Below are 14,497 nucleotides of genomic sequence, written 5' to 3'. Positions count from 1 at the left end.
GCCTTTACCCCTTCACACAAACACACACACACACACACACACACACACACATACACTTCAGCACAACCCGTCCCCGCCCCGCAACCTTTAACCCTCCGAGGAACACTCAAGCTTAAAACACACTCATGACGCATGCACAACTTTTTCCTTTGTGTGTTTTAGTGTGTGTAGGCATAAATGTAGAACAAAAGTGCTCTTATGGCACTGGGTTTGTGTGGAATCCCCTTTCTACTTCTTCCCACACACACACACACTATGGAGTTCCTCATTTTTCCAAAGTGGCAGCATGGCATGGAAAAGGGCAGCACGTGGAGTTTAACTAGGACATCACACACACACACACACACACACACACACACACACACACACACACACACACACACACACACACACACACACACACACACACACACACACACACACACACACACACACACACACACACACAGAGTCTGAGGCGTGAAGTGTCTGGTGTGTGTTAATGTGCCCTCTGTGTGCTGCCGGTGCCAAGCATTGATGACAGGGGCGCCAGAAATTATGTGTGTGTGTGTGTGTGTGCGCCCACCAGTGTGTGTCAAGGTGTGTTCGCTCAAGTCCTGATTCAGACACATTAAGGCTGCCGGGGGAGCACTCTAGACTGCGACGGCTATTTAGTGTACACTCAGGAGATCGAACACACACACACGCACACGCATGCAGTGGTGTGTTCAGGGTGTCAGTGTGGTTTGCAGTCTATCATTACGCCCTGCAGGGAAAGCCAGGCTAACCAAACCAAGACTGGCACTGCCAAGAACTCGGCGAGCAGAGAGACTGGATTTACATAAGAGCTCTGAGCTGCTTAATAAATGCTTTTTCTGTGGGGTGGGGGTGGGAGGGGAGGAATCCCTTCCACAGCAGTGGAAAAAGTCAGAGGTCAAAGCAGCAACCCTGAAATGAGAAGAGGCTCAATAGGAAAAATCCAGACTCATAGAAACCAAAAGAGCTAATAAAAGTAATAGTAAAAATAGTGATAATCTGTGACAGTTTCCAGGATGCCTAAATTAACATGATGACCTGTGTTGCAATGCCGCGAGTGGCCACAAGAACAAATTGGCTGCAAGGATTCAAGGCTGACTGGCGGATGGATCCCTAACCAGGTCATCTTATACAGAAAATGTTGTACATTTTAAAGCTTAACGCATCAATCTGGAGCACTTTGAGAGCAAAATTAAGAGGCTAGAGCTACGTAGAATCGCTGCTCTTGTAAACAATGTTGTGTTCTTGTAAGCGATTTAACCATAAACACATTTTTTGTATAGCATACTGTACATTTGAGTCATCAAAAGGACAAGCTTTGCACGCTAAATTTGGACATTTAATTTTATAAATACAATATTACATATAGAGTATCCAATCCGTACATTAAGTATTCATTTTGTGAAACAAGGACCTTAAGCACTCATTCTTTGAAAAGTACACAACAGGTGTCAAAGGATGAAAATCTCATTCTGAAGGAAAGCATTTCATTCTCACGTTATTAGACCGTTCTGTGAGACAACAAAGGCGAGATGATCTGCAGCTTAAGTCAAACGCACCACTTAGACCTAACAAACATCCATTAGACATCATTTTTAATCTCAGTCTATTGATCCAAAGTGCTGCAGATCAAATACATTAACAGCTATTGAATTAAAATAGTTTCTACTGGATGATACCTGACAGGTCATATGGTGAAAATAAATTACAAATATACTTTACTTGGGCAAAAGAGTAAAGGTAATCCAGCTCACTGTCTGAAGTTAAACAGACAACTTGTCATGGTGGACAAGATATATTATTTTATAACTCTCCCATACCTCCCTTTTGACAAACTTTGCACCCTGATTTTCAACATTTAATGTTGCTGGACCCACTGATGGAGACCCTGCAGATTGCTAAGGCGCAAGGTGCATTTGGGGCACACTGTCAGTACTCATATTTTCGATAAGAAGATTAACGTTATGTAGTTTGTCATGTAAGTTAGTTAACGTTTAGGGCAATGAGGGGAAGTCAAACGCCATTCATCCCACACTGCAAAGACACAAACACCGGTGGAAAATCGGCATTTCTAAGTAACGACAACACTGTCGGAGCATACATATGAGGCAAGCCTTCGGTGATCGCGCACCACTCCCTCCCCTCCTCCACGCAGTTGCTAACACGGCGGATAAAAAAAAAAACGATGGACTCTTCAGAAGAGGTAATTATCTTGTAATTTCTATGTCCTCTGTCTCCAAAGCTAAACGTTGCAGTAAACAAAGCTGCACTAAGAAATACAGAGAGAGTTTTGTGAAGCTGATAGGCTTAATTAGCTTTGTATTAGTCTCGCATTGCCAGACCTTCCTCCACAGCGCTGCGGTGGAGGGTCTGGCTAGTCCACACAGCATTCCGGGATGGGAGAGAAACGTGCTCCGGTTTATCGGTATGTCTTCAAACCAATCACAGTTGTCATAGGCGGCGTTAAGCGCCACATGGAGCCCCGGTGCCGCTGCAAAATAAGCACGGGAAGGAACTTGTTTTGGTGGTTCAAAAGTTTAGTCGTGCAACAGATAACAGATAACTCAGATTGGACAGATAGTCTAACTAGCTGTCTGGATTTACCCTGCAGAGATCTGAGGAGCAGGTAACTAGGGCTGTTGGAACAAATTCCGAAAGTCGAATATAATTTGAATACCAAAAAAATCAATACTATTTGAATGCTGAAATTACTATTCAAATGTGATTTTGTTTTATATATAGGTTGGCTAACGTTAGCTAATCTCCCTCTTCTCATGTCACGTCTGATGAACAATAAGTACGGGAGTGAGAAACATAGTTTTAACATGACTTTAAAATCGACATCCACCAAAATGCTTATGTTATCAATAGTTAGCCCATTCTGGTTTCCTAACTGCGACGCGAGTTACAGGAGCTTAGCTGGGAGCTTCATGGAGACAGCTAAAGTTAATGTTAGCTGCCCTACAGCTCTCAGAGTTAGCTTTGACTTCATATATTACCTTCTTACGGCTGTATTCTCAGTAACGTGACAATCTGCAAGAAACAGGTTGCCTATAAATCCCTAAAATAGTAGTGGCAGCACCGTTTGGCTTAGTTATCAATGCCGTTAGCATCGTTGCTAACACTATTGTTACTTAGCGTTGTTGGAAGTCCCTCTAGTGGACAGAACGTGTAACAACAACCACATGCTTATAGTGGCATTGACAATGCATAAGCCTGAGTTTTGTAGTGCATATTTATAACAGGCTGCATTTGAGAATTAAATATTTGAATAATGTCTGAATATTAAAAAAGAATAACCAATGAAATTTGAATGGTATGATAGAGGAAGACTGACAGCTCTGTAGGTAAACATAGTACTCAAAAATCCACCGGAGTTTAAAATTCCAACACAAAGAAAGAGGAAGGTAACGGACATCCGGCCGAAAAAGAAGGACATATGGCGGAATATCCGACGGTAACAGAGCAATTCAGAAAGTGGAAGGTCGTGGATATGGACTAGCTTTGTATCAACTCATTTGGCAATGGCTTGAATGTAACGGACGTTCATTAATATATAACAGTTATAGCTATATACCTTTAAACATGGTGTATGTAATTTTTTGGGATTTCCTGAAACGACTGATGCTGTTGTTCCTCATGGGAGGACAGTCTCGTTTTGATGATGTTGCTGGAGTCTATCATCCAAAATCTCCTTTAATTGTTTAACTGGGTTGAGATGTGGTAGTCCTGTGGTTGGGGAAATTGTCTTCCTGGAAGACAAAACTCAGGTTTACTACTAGGTTTTCCCTTTAATTTGTCACCAATTCTGTAGATCCATGCACCCTCTGTTTAACAATGTGATGGATTTAAAAGAAACGGATGACCACCTGAATGCAAATACCTGGTGAATACTTTACAAGTTGACAAGGACAGCCTGAATGATCAACAATACTCAACTAACTTCTGCACAAGGGATTATAGCAGGGCTGGCCAATCATAGGCCACGGAGGCCCAACAGTTTTCAGGTTTTAACAACCAAAGACTGCGACTGCTTTACACTCCTTCCAGTAGAGGGGAGGAACTCACCTGCTGAGGTGATCAATTGGAATAAAAACCTGCAGACTGTTGGCCCTCCGTGGTACATGACTGGACACACCTACATGATTAGATACTGACTGCTGCAAAAGATAAAAAAGTGTGTCCTCTGGATTGGGACTTTGGAGGATCCAGCATCTGGGTTGTGACACATCGACAGTGTTTTGCTTCATGACGGAAGGTTGGGTGCTTTGAGGAGATTTTCCTGACCCACTGGGCCATTCTGCCCAAAACCTGTACTGAATTTAATTGACCCGATTCTCCAAAATAAACTGGACAATGTGAAGAATGTGGAAAGAATGGGATAAATGTCTTAGCAGAACTGTTTGTGTGTGTTTGTCATTGCCTGCGCTGTGGTTTCAAGGCAGAGCACCAAACCTCAAGTAAAAATCTGTGGCATTTTCACATAAATAAATGTCTTCTTTGCTATCACTGATTGACATTACACAGTAGTGACTCCATCTTTATCCGGTTCCTCAAAACTTTTCCATTTGCTGTCTTGGAATCTTACTGCCCGGAATCTCTTTTCTTTGAAAATTCTTCTGGCGTGCAGGAAATGATGCATACCAGATTTCTGGCTACTTTGGAATAAGCTAAAGAAGTAACGTTAGCCATAATCGCCACCATTGAATCATGGAAGGTTTACCACTTTTAGACCCACTAAGGAGCAGTTTACATAAAAAAAGAAAAAAAAGTCCTTAATTTGACCAAGAGGATATCCACCAATGACGGATAGTTGATGATCAGTCCTTCCAGAAAAATGCAGAGATTTTTTGTGATTGTTGCGGGCAAAAATCCTTGATTATGCAGCACGTTTTCTTAAAAAATGCGATGGAATATGCGGGATATTTATGCAATTTTATGCGATGAAATTGCGGGAACTTGCAAAAACTGCGGTTTGATGAAAAAGAGAAAAAAAACACCCTGCTTTTTGATGATGTTCACGTCGCGTAATTACGTCACTTCATAACATTCCCATGGCAACAGGGGAAAATGGCAGCTCTTGTGTGAAGTAAACGCAACATTTTTCAACTTTCTGCTAAGATATATTATGTGACTTTTTTGCAACGAAAATGTGGGGATTATGAAACCATGCAAGCCCCGCACATTTTGCGCGGAAATAGGCAATTTATGCGGCGAAAGTGCGACGTATTTGAAGAAAAATGCGGCCTCCGCATAAATATGCGGACTTTGGCTGATTATGCATTGAATTATGCGATCGCATAATCACGTTTTTCTGGAGGGACTGGATGATTTCTTTCTTGTGAGCAATTGGTGATTTGCAGTTTAAAAAAAACTTAACACCTGTAGGTTAAAACTGGGCTAAACTTGGGTGAAAAGGGATGTTTAGGTGTTTTTATGTGTTTTAGGTTTCCAAAGCATTAAGACTCTATATGCAGGTTCTTAATCCTTCACATATGAAATATTGTAATGTTAAAATATAGTCTTTAAATTGCTGTTGAAACAATGCTCATAGAGATGTAGACTATGGGTCCCTCAGTATGCTCCTAAAGAATTATGTTTCACCGCGACAAAAAGTTATATTAAGTTTGTAAAAAGTGTCAAAATACAGTGTTGTGCAAGTTCACATCTACCTGCTAGCTCAAAGCTCAGTTCACACATAATGAAATGAACTTCACGTTCATAATTATGAATTTTTAACTACGTTTACAGTCTCAAAAAATTAACAAATTTACGATAATTTCTTCCAGGTATTTTTTTAATAAGCTTCTCCGAGACTGGTCAGATGCTTCTGTTCAATTTGTTGTTTCAAATTCGTTGAATGATGTTTCCCGTGGCTTAGGTTTTGTTTCAGATTTAGGTAGGGGGAAACGTATCGACGGGGAAACAATCATAACATAATCGGCATACCGGTTGCCACAAATCCTCTTGTGCGGAAAAAAACCCACAATGCCTGAGCGTCGTTAACGATGCGAGAGTGAACGGCGCTCATGTTCCCATTCATTATCTGCAAACTTATAAGTTCACCGTTCATCAAAAACATGAGCATGTTCTATGAACGCGTTCATGCACAATAACGCAGCAGAACCAGAGATATCGTATCACATTCTTCTTCTTTATCAAAACCTGGTGCCTACATTACCCACAGTGCAACTCAACCGCCAACAGTTCAGTTGGTAATTCAGGTGTATTACTATATCATAGTGGTGAAAGTAAAAAAAAAATTATAATCGGGGAACTGCAGAGTCAGATGACAATGTCTTGTTGGCTCATCATTACAAGGAATAACTTTCTTATACCACAGTCATTTGTATTAAAATATCGAAGATAGCATCTGAAAAAAAAAACAATCTTGAACTTTTCAAACAAATTTCGCCAAGTCTTTTAACTTGCAAATCTCCAAATGATTATCAGACAGATTGACATAACGAATACCTAACCAGAAACGTCTGTTTTTTTGCGTGACATTTAGGGTTTGTTAATTTTGATGTATCGGCTATGCTGTAGTCTGGCTGGTGGACTTATAAAAGCAATACACCCATGCCATCCAGAAGTACACGGACACATTTGGATGACATTCTGGACAGCAAATATGTGCAGCATCCAGATTCTGGAGGTCACTATAGGGTCATGAATGTCATGAATAAAAAAGCCAGAAAGTCACCTGGCATGAAGCAATTTCAATTATTTTGTCTGGTTCTAAAGCAGCCAGGAAGGATTTATGGGACAAAAGGAAAACTAAAGTTTTCAGAGTGGGATTATAACAAAACTTGATTTTTTTTTGGCAATGAACTGGGACAGTTTTGATGACAATTAATAGGAGAGGAGGGACGCAGCACAGCAACAATTATTGAAGGGGCAGAAACTTATATAAAACATTTCACCGATGGAAACACAGACACAAACGCAACTAACTTCCTTAAGGAAGGAAAAACACAAGAAAAGATGGAGGCTGGTTGGATCCATGACGAATACTATCATCAAGCCTGGATGCTGCCGATGAAACGGGACACACAGTGTTCATTTTCCATCTGAGCGACGTTAGATCTCAAATATCTGCGCCTGCGAGATTTGGGGAGCCATGACGCTACTGACAGCCAATCTTCTTAAACTTATCCAACTCTGAAACTGAATCCGACTGATCCGCCTTGGAAGCCGCTCCGCTGAGCGCACACTCCGCTGCAGTAATCTGGTAATCATCAGACATACGCCCATGACCCGTTTTTTTGGTCGCGACCCAGAGATTAAGAAGCCAGGATTTACAGCACATGACAGAGAGAGAGCTTTCTTCTTCTGGTGCCATGAGATATTAGTCCGTCCTCTTTTTTTCCCCCTAATTTCAGTCAAGCTTTCTCCGATTCTTTTTCTTCCCTCTGCTTCTCTTAAAGTCACTTTCTCCCTCCTTAACCCTCTCCCATTTATCCATCCCGGCCTCGGCCTTTAGTAACTGTCTGCTTACAGAGAGTTGTGGTATAGAGGATCTGTAGCAGCTCTGTTGACTTTGGCCCCAGCCAGACAGAAAGCCAAGCCTTTAATTTGACTGGTTTCAATATCTGACCCTTAATAAAACAAATATCTTTGTTTGGAGAGAAAGAAATCACCCCCAATTACTGTCGAGCGAGGAGGGAGCGAGCACTACTGGATGTGTGTATTTGTGTGCGCAGTCTGGTCCGGGTCAAGCTAAGTCTTCAAATTGACCTGGCTTAGATAAATAAAACGGAAGAATGTTACAAGGAGCGTGGTCTCCCGTTCAAACCTGGGATCAGATTTCTTCTGTAACCACACGGCTCGGTGTGTGTCGCTCTGTAAAACCCTGATTTCTTCAGTAGAAAGTATTTTCCTGAGCCGCGACCAAATGTAAAAAGTTTCTTGTTTCATCCCGGAGTGGATTTTCTTCTTCTTTATCTCATTCCTTCCAGATCGACCCTCATCTCTGCGCAGCCAGAGTTATCCATCAGTGTCTTACATTAAATAAACCTCATCGATAAAAAGGCTTTCTCTGCAAAATTAGATCTCTGCTACTGTCAACTGCATTGCATTTAAAGCACCCTGTGGGTTATTATAAACATGAGGAATTACCTTAAAGAATCATGGTTTAGTGCCTTATGCAAATCATGTAACATCTTTGCTGATTTTATATTTTTTATTTTTTACCACAGTTCCAGGCACTCATTGGTTTCTATTCATTCTGTATGTATAATACAAAGAAAACACTGGATTAAGCCAGGTTCAAATCTTTAGTTTGATTTTGTTGACATATTAGTCACAGGTTTTTAAAGAGGGAATCTTATCGCTCAATAAATCATAAAATACTGTCATCAGCCATGAAATATAAAATGTTGTATAAATTAAACTCTGAATGACATATGAGCAAACCCCTCTGTAAAAACCTTCAGCATATAGATATGAATGAAACTGGAAAGTTTAGTAAGTGCTACTGAAATGGAGATTATTGGCTCTGAGTATGAGAATAAAAAAAACTGTATTGGAAAATTCTATACATTTTGTATTGGAAACAACTCTTTACAGACACAATATCTAATCAATATATCTTGTACATTAGTGGACTTCAGAGGTCCCAGAGGGTGAATTTAGTTACCTTTGGATTAGTCCCGCTTCGCCAGACATTCCTCCACAGCACTGTGTAGGAGGGTCTGGCTAGTCCACACAGCATTCCGGTACGGGAGAAAAACGTGCTCCGGTTCATTGGCATTTCTTTAAACCAATCACAATCGTCTTGGGCGGCACTAAGCGCCGGACGGAGCAACGGTGCCGCTGCAAAATAGCCTCAGGAAGGAACTTGTTTTGGTGGAACGTGTACGTTCAAAAGTTGTTTTAGTCGTGCAACAGAAAACTCTGATTGGACAGATAGTCTAGGTAGTCTGTCTGGATTTACCCTGCAGAGATCTGAGGAGCAGTTAACCATAGTCCTCATACAGCAAATCCAATACAACACAAAGAAAGCGGAAGGTAACGGACATCCGGCCTAATGAGGGACATCCGGCGGAATATCCGGCAGCACCGGAGCAATCCCGGAACTGAAACCTCGTCGATATAGACTCTTGGATAGAGCTTTACTTCAATTTTAAACTAAGCGGCTGCTGGCGGTAGCTTCCTATTCATCATACAGACAGGAGAGTCGTGTGAATCTAACTCTTGGCAAGCTTGTTCCATGGGATCAGTCTAATTACTGGTGTTTGAAACTGTAGCACTTGTAGTATGTGCTTTATTTGATGATGATGCATCAGGTTACTCAGTTTGTGTTATTTCCTGTATTTGTTAAAAGCCTTACATTTTTTTAAAAAAAAATTTTATTTAAGATTACGAAATGTCTTCAAAGGTCATATCTGTTAATATGAAACCCTTACATTTTGAGATGATATCTTGATCCACAGGATTTAATGTTACATTGCAACCAGTAACCAATAACATAGCTCAAACACGGCGTTCGTGGTATGACTGGTCATGACTGTTTTCCAAGATGGCGCCCACATGTAAACATGAACGCTACTGTCTTTATAATCTATCTTTGTAATAAAATGTCTGCACACTTACAAAGTTCTCAATGTTTTGGTTTACATGTAGGGACCGTCATTATGCTACCGTTGAAGTGTGGTGCTATTTTGAGCCTTGTTAGTGATATAGAAATAACGATTTAACTTCTGCCCCGAAAGCTAGCGTTAGCAGCTAACCACTGGTTTGCGGTAGCTTGTTTAAAGCTGGAGACGCATTGGATTAGCATGAAAACATATCCCAGAGAACGTTCGACTCGGTACACGTTATTAACCCCTAGGTTCATTTTGCGTCGGAATTGTCCTTTAATGACAATATATAATGTGCTTTTAAATCACGCTCGAAGAATTGTAAGCAGTATAAAGTTACAGATATAGTGAAACCCTTCAAATGTGACATGAATATATTGAATGTAAGATTAGGGAAGTGAGTATAGAAGTATTTATGTTGCCAATGTGAACAGATCTGTAGCAAGTATCAACTTTAATCTCTCGCCAACGTCAGCAGTTAAAAATTAGCTTATTGAATGAAAAATGGAAGAAGAGAAAGAAAGTACTGTATCTGTAGATTTGATGGATGGTAACAAATCATGAATAAAACAGATGAATGGAAAGCATGTTTGACATTCTGGTTAAGTGATATGAATGAATGAAATTTAAAGATGAGTTTGGTACCTACATCAAGGCTGGAAGTAGAGGCGGAAAGGTTAATGATAGCTGAACCGGATCCATCTGCAAGCTACGAGACACATGCACACACATAAACACACACACACACATTTTAGGTTAGCTGGTTAGGGTTAGCCACAACATTTGCATCACATTTTAGTGAATAGACAATGTGAATTATTTCATTTATCTGTGAAAAACGTTGGTTCGTAATGTTAGAAAACACACACACACTGTATTATATTACTGTATTATACGCTAACATCATTAGACATTACATACTGACATCACCAGACATATTAGTGACTCAAACACACAGAAACATCGTCATGTGTTTCCATCAAACAGCAACAATTAATCAAAAACCTTGTTTTGTGAGGGAAAAACTGAGCCTTTGCTTGAATGTTCTTTCCCTGGGAGGTTCCGCTCTGCGAGGTGCAGAAAGCAGCGTTGGGTTAGCGCTGATCAGGCCCAGATTAGAAAGACAAAGTGTTTAGATGAGGTCACGGAGGAGCTGAGCACATGAAGAAGATGGAAAGGGGCGAGGCAAGGATGCTGTAAAACACCAGCATTATGTGACAACCTCCACATACAGTATGTGGGCATATACAGTAATGTTTTAAAAGTTGGAATACTGTTTACTGCAAATGCTCACCTTCATATCAGCAGTCCGACTCTTTCATTCAGCATTCAGCACAGAAGACACGTGCCCCCTGTTTTTACTGTATGCCTACTGTCATGTAGTCAGCCATGTAAGTACTACCCATGGAGGAGTTTGGCGAAGTCTGAGCGATTAACCCCGATTAGGTCTGGGCTTAAACTACACATTCATCCCCAACAGTCTGTGTTACAAACTGGGTGTGAAATGTTTAACTAATATCTAATGAAAATTGCACTGCATCAGTAGGGTTGGGTACCAAAACCCGGTGCTAATACGGCACCGGTGCCTTAACAACTGGTATCTACCGGACAGAATAGTAACTTTGGTGCTACTGAAATGCCAGCGCTGCCCTCTGATGCTCCGAAACGGACGTTAGAGCCAACAGAAGCATCGCTGCATAAGACGCTAGTTAACGCTACACTTGGCAACAGGTAACGTTAGCCTACCGTTAGCTAGCAGCTGGATTAAACACAGTTAAAATGCTGACAGCTAACGTTAAATGGTGTGACTGTATTTCAATGTAGAGGATTCCAACACCGAGACGTAGTCTGCAGCTGCCGTTGTCGGAAAAACAACTCAGACGGTGCGTTCACTTGAAACTTGCCTCGCCAGCCTCGTGGTGCATTCAAAGTTATTGTAAAACACCCTTTTTCCATCTAGTGGTTGTTTTTGTCGTTTACCAGCAATTTATCGGTGAAAGAAGTTATTGTTATTACATATTTAATAAATCATTACATTTTGACCATATGGCCTTAGCAATAAACAAGCAGTTCTTAAAAGTCGCCGACTGTTGTTTTCTGCTCCCTTTTTCTTGTTTATATACTTTTTTTTTTATCTTTTTAAAAGTATCGGTTCAGGCACTGGCACCATTTTAACAGTATCATTTTGGCACTGGTATCAGAAAAAACCCAAACGATACCCAACCCTAATTATCAGAGATGAGGGCCATGTGACTACAATATCAGTCAGGACATTTTATTACATTATTGTGATTCATTCCCTTTTTGGATCAAGTGCAAATTCTATTCAAACTCAAAACTAAATCTTTTAAATGATTGCATTATTGGGTGCTACAAGTCCACCTAGCTGAAACTAATACAAGCTAATACAACAACCCTGCAATACATGCTACCTTTTTAAAAGTTATAACGTTTAGTTTTTTCATGACTTTATGGTTATTGTAGAGGGTGAAGTTAGTTGTGCTTCTAATATTTAAAGTCTGCCTTCATTGACATCAACGCAGTGGACAAAACAATAAAATATGCTCAGTATTAGTATTAATCAAGACAACTTTGTACCGAGCATAATGATAAAACATTTATTTTTTGGTTGGAATCTGTAAAACGATTTTTTTTGGGTTGACAAGCGTGACAAACTTTCAGCTGTCGCCGTAAATGTATCCATCGGTTGCATCACTGTTGTTGTATGCACGCAGAGTTGTTTTGATGTCAAAGCACTTTAATTGGATGTGGGCGTTAATGACAGGGCGTTTGCGCTAATTTTAACACCCCACTTAAAACTCATCGCACACACACACACACACACACACACACACACACACACACACACACACACACACACACACACACACACACACACAGATGAACATTAGCTCATACTGACTTCCCATGTCACCAAACATTTGACACCGCCCCCCATAAACACAACAAGACAATTGAGTTTTTTGCATCAGTGCAAGAGAATGGAAAAACGATGTGTCGTGAGTATGAGGTAACAGCAGTATATTAGAGACAGTCCCATTATGTCTCTCCTTATGTAACATATTGAGAGAGAAAAAAAACAGACCTCATCAATATGAAATTATGCGTGCGTGTGTGCGCATGTCTGCGTATGTGTGTGACGTGTGTAGCTGCCGTGGCGCCTGTGGGTTAAGGGATAACAAAGACGGACACACAAATAAATTAAAGACCAGAGAGGATTTAAAGATGATGGAAGGATCACAGAGGGGATGAGTGGTTGATGAACCACAACAATGAAGAGAGAGAGGAAGAAAAAAAGAGGAGGATAACAAGTCCCCTTAATGAGCTACCACATTAAACCGACTGCCAGCTTGATAGACAGAAAAGGAAAGAAGGAATGAGAAAATGAATTAAAGGGGTAAAGGGAATTAAAGAGCAGGATGGAGGGAGAGAAATAGACAAACGCAAAATAAGTATGGTACAGTATGTTGACAGATATGGCACAAAGGAAAGGAAAGTAGTGATACCAAGAGGGATGGAGAAAAGACGGTAAAACGATTGGAAGAAAACAAGTAGAGGAGGGGGTCGGAGGTAGAGGAGGAAACAAAGCAGAGAAGGAATGAAAGGAGGGATGGAGGGACACAGAAGGTGACACAGGAAGGAAACGTCATGAAGGAAGGAAAGGGAAGAAGAGAAAGAAACAGGAGCATGGTGCAAGGACAAGAGTAGAAGGAAGGAAAGAAAGGAGGACACTATAAAGGTAAGAAAGTAAAAAAAAAAAAAAAAAAAAAAAAAAAAAAAAAAAAAAAAAAAAAAAAAAAAAAAAAAAAAAAAAAAAAAAAAAAAAAAAAAAAAAAAAAAAAAAAAATAACCCTGTGTTTGTTTATACACACTTTCACACACTGTAACACACAAACACACTATAACACACACACACACACACACACACTGTAACACACACACAAACCACAGGATCTGTGTTAGATATCATCAAGGGTCAGATTTTCCCCTTCAGTGATCACCAGGAGGAAGACTTCACAAAAGGAGAGAGGGAGGAAGACGAAGAAGATGGGGAAGGGGAGGAAGAATAGGAGGAGGCCCGAAGAAGGAGAGGAGAATGAGAGAGGAGGATGGGAGGAGAGAAGGTGGAGAAAAAAAAAGAGAAGGAGGTTAGGGAGGAGAGGGGGAGAAAGACAATGCAGACATGCAATGTGGAGCAAAGACGAGAAACAAAAGAAAGAAAGAGAAGATGTGACAAGGAGGGAAGAAAAAAGGAGAAGAGATTGAGCAGGTGAGGAGAGGGGGAAGAAAGGGCGATGAGATGAGGATGCAAGAAAGGAAAGGAGGAAGAAGAGGAAAGAGAAGGAACTAAAAACAATTAGACGAGAGAAGTGAAACAATGATGTAAAGGCTGATAAGAAGAGAGGAAGAGGAAAGAAAAGGAGGAGTTGAACAGAGGAGAGGGGAAGAAACAAGGAGAGAAGAGTAAAGAAAACAAGGAAATAAGGAAATAAGGAGGAAGTAGGAGAGGAGAAGAGGAGAAGGAGGAGAGGGACCAGGAGAGGAGACGAGGAGACGGGAGGCAGGGAGAGAAAAAAAAGGAGAGAAAAAAGAAGGAAAGAGAGGAAAAAGGAGAGGAGAGGAAAAAGAGAAAGAAAACGAGACAAGGAGGGAAGAAAAAAAGAGGAGAAAAGAAGAGGAGAAAAGAAGAGGAGAGGAGAGGGATGACTGGGGAGAACAAGATGAGAGAAAAGAAAGAGGAGAGAAGATAAGAGGGGGAGGAAAGGAGGGGCGCAATGAAGGGGGAGAGAAAGAGGGATAGCAGGACAGAAAAGAGGAGGAAGACTGATGTTTAGAAAGGGCAAAGAAAGTGATGAAAAAGAGGCAAAATGACAACAGAT

The 14,497-nt window shown here is 40.8% G+C and overlaps 1 protein-coding gene across 15 annotated transcripts in view; it reads right to left on the bottom strand.

Moving 5' to 3' along the window:
• Nucleotides 1–14,497, bottom strand: part of dysf (dysferlin, limb girdle muscular dystrophy 2B (autosomal recessive)) — a 133,257-nt gene that overhangs the window by 40,927 nt on the left and 77,833 nt on the right. For 11 of the 15 annotated variants that reach the window (XM_039823585.1, XM_039823591.1, XM_039823587.1 and 8 more), the window contains one exon: nt 10,246–10,305. The exons of the other annotated variants lie outside the window; for them this stretch is intronic. In XM_039823585.1, the coding sequence (XP_039679519.1) occupies nt 10,246–10,305 (60 nt within the window). The remainder of the gene's footprint in view (nt 1–10,245; nt 10,306–14,497) is intronic. 15 annotated transcript variants of the gene reach the window in all.

The sequence above is a fragment of the Perca fluviatilis genome, chromosome 14 (genome assembly GCF_010015445.1).
Source record: "Perca fluviatilis chromosome 14, GENO_Pfluv_1.0, whole genome shotgun sequence".
Classification (NCBI taxonomy): domain Eukaryota; kingdom Metazoa; phylum Chordata; class Actinopteri; order Perciformes; family Percidae; genus Perca; species Perca fluviatilis.
This window is presented reverse-complemented; position numbering and strand designations above follow the sequence as displayed.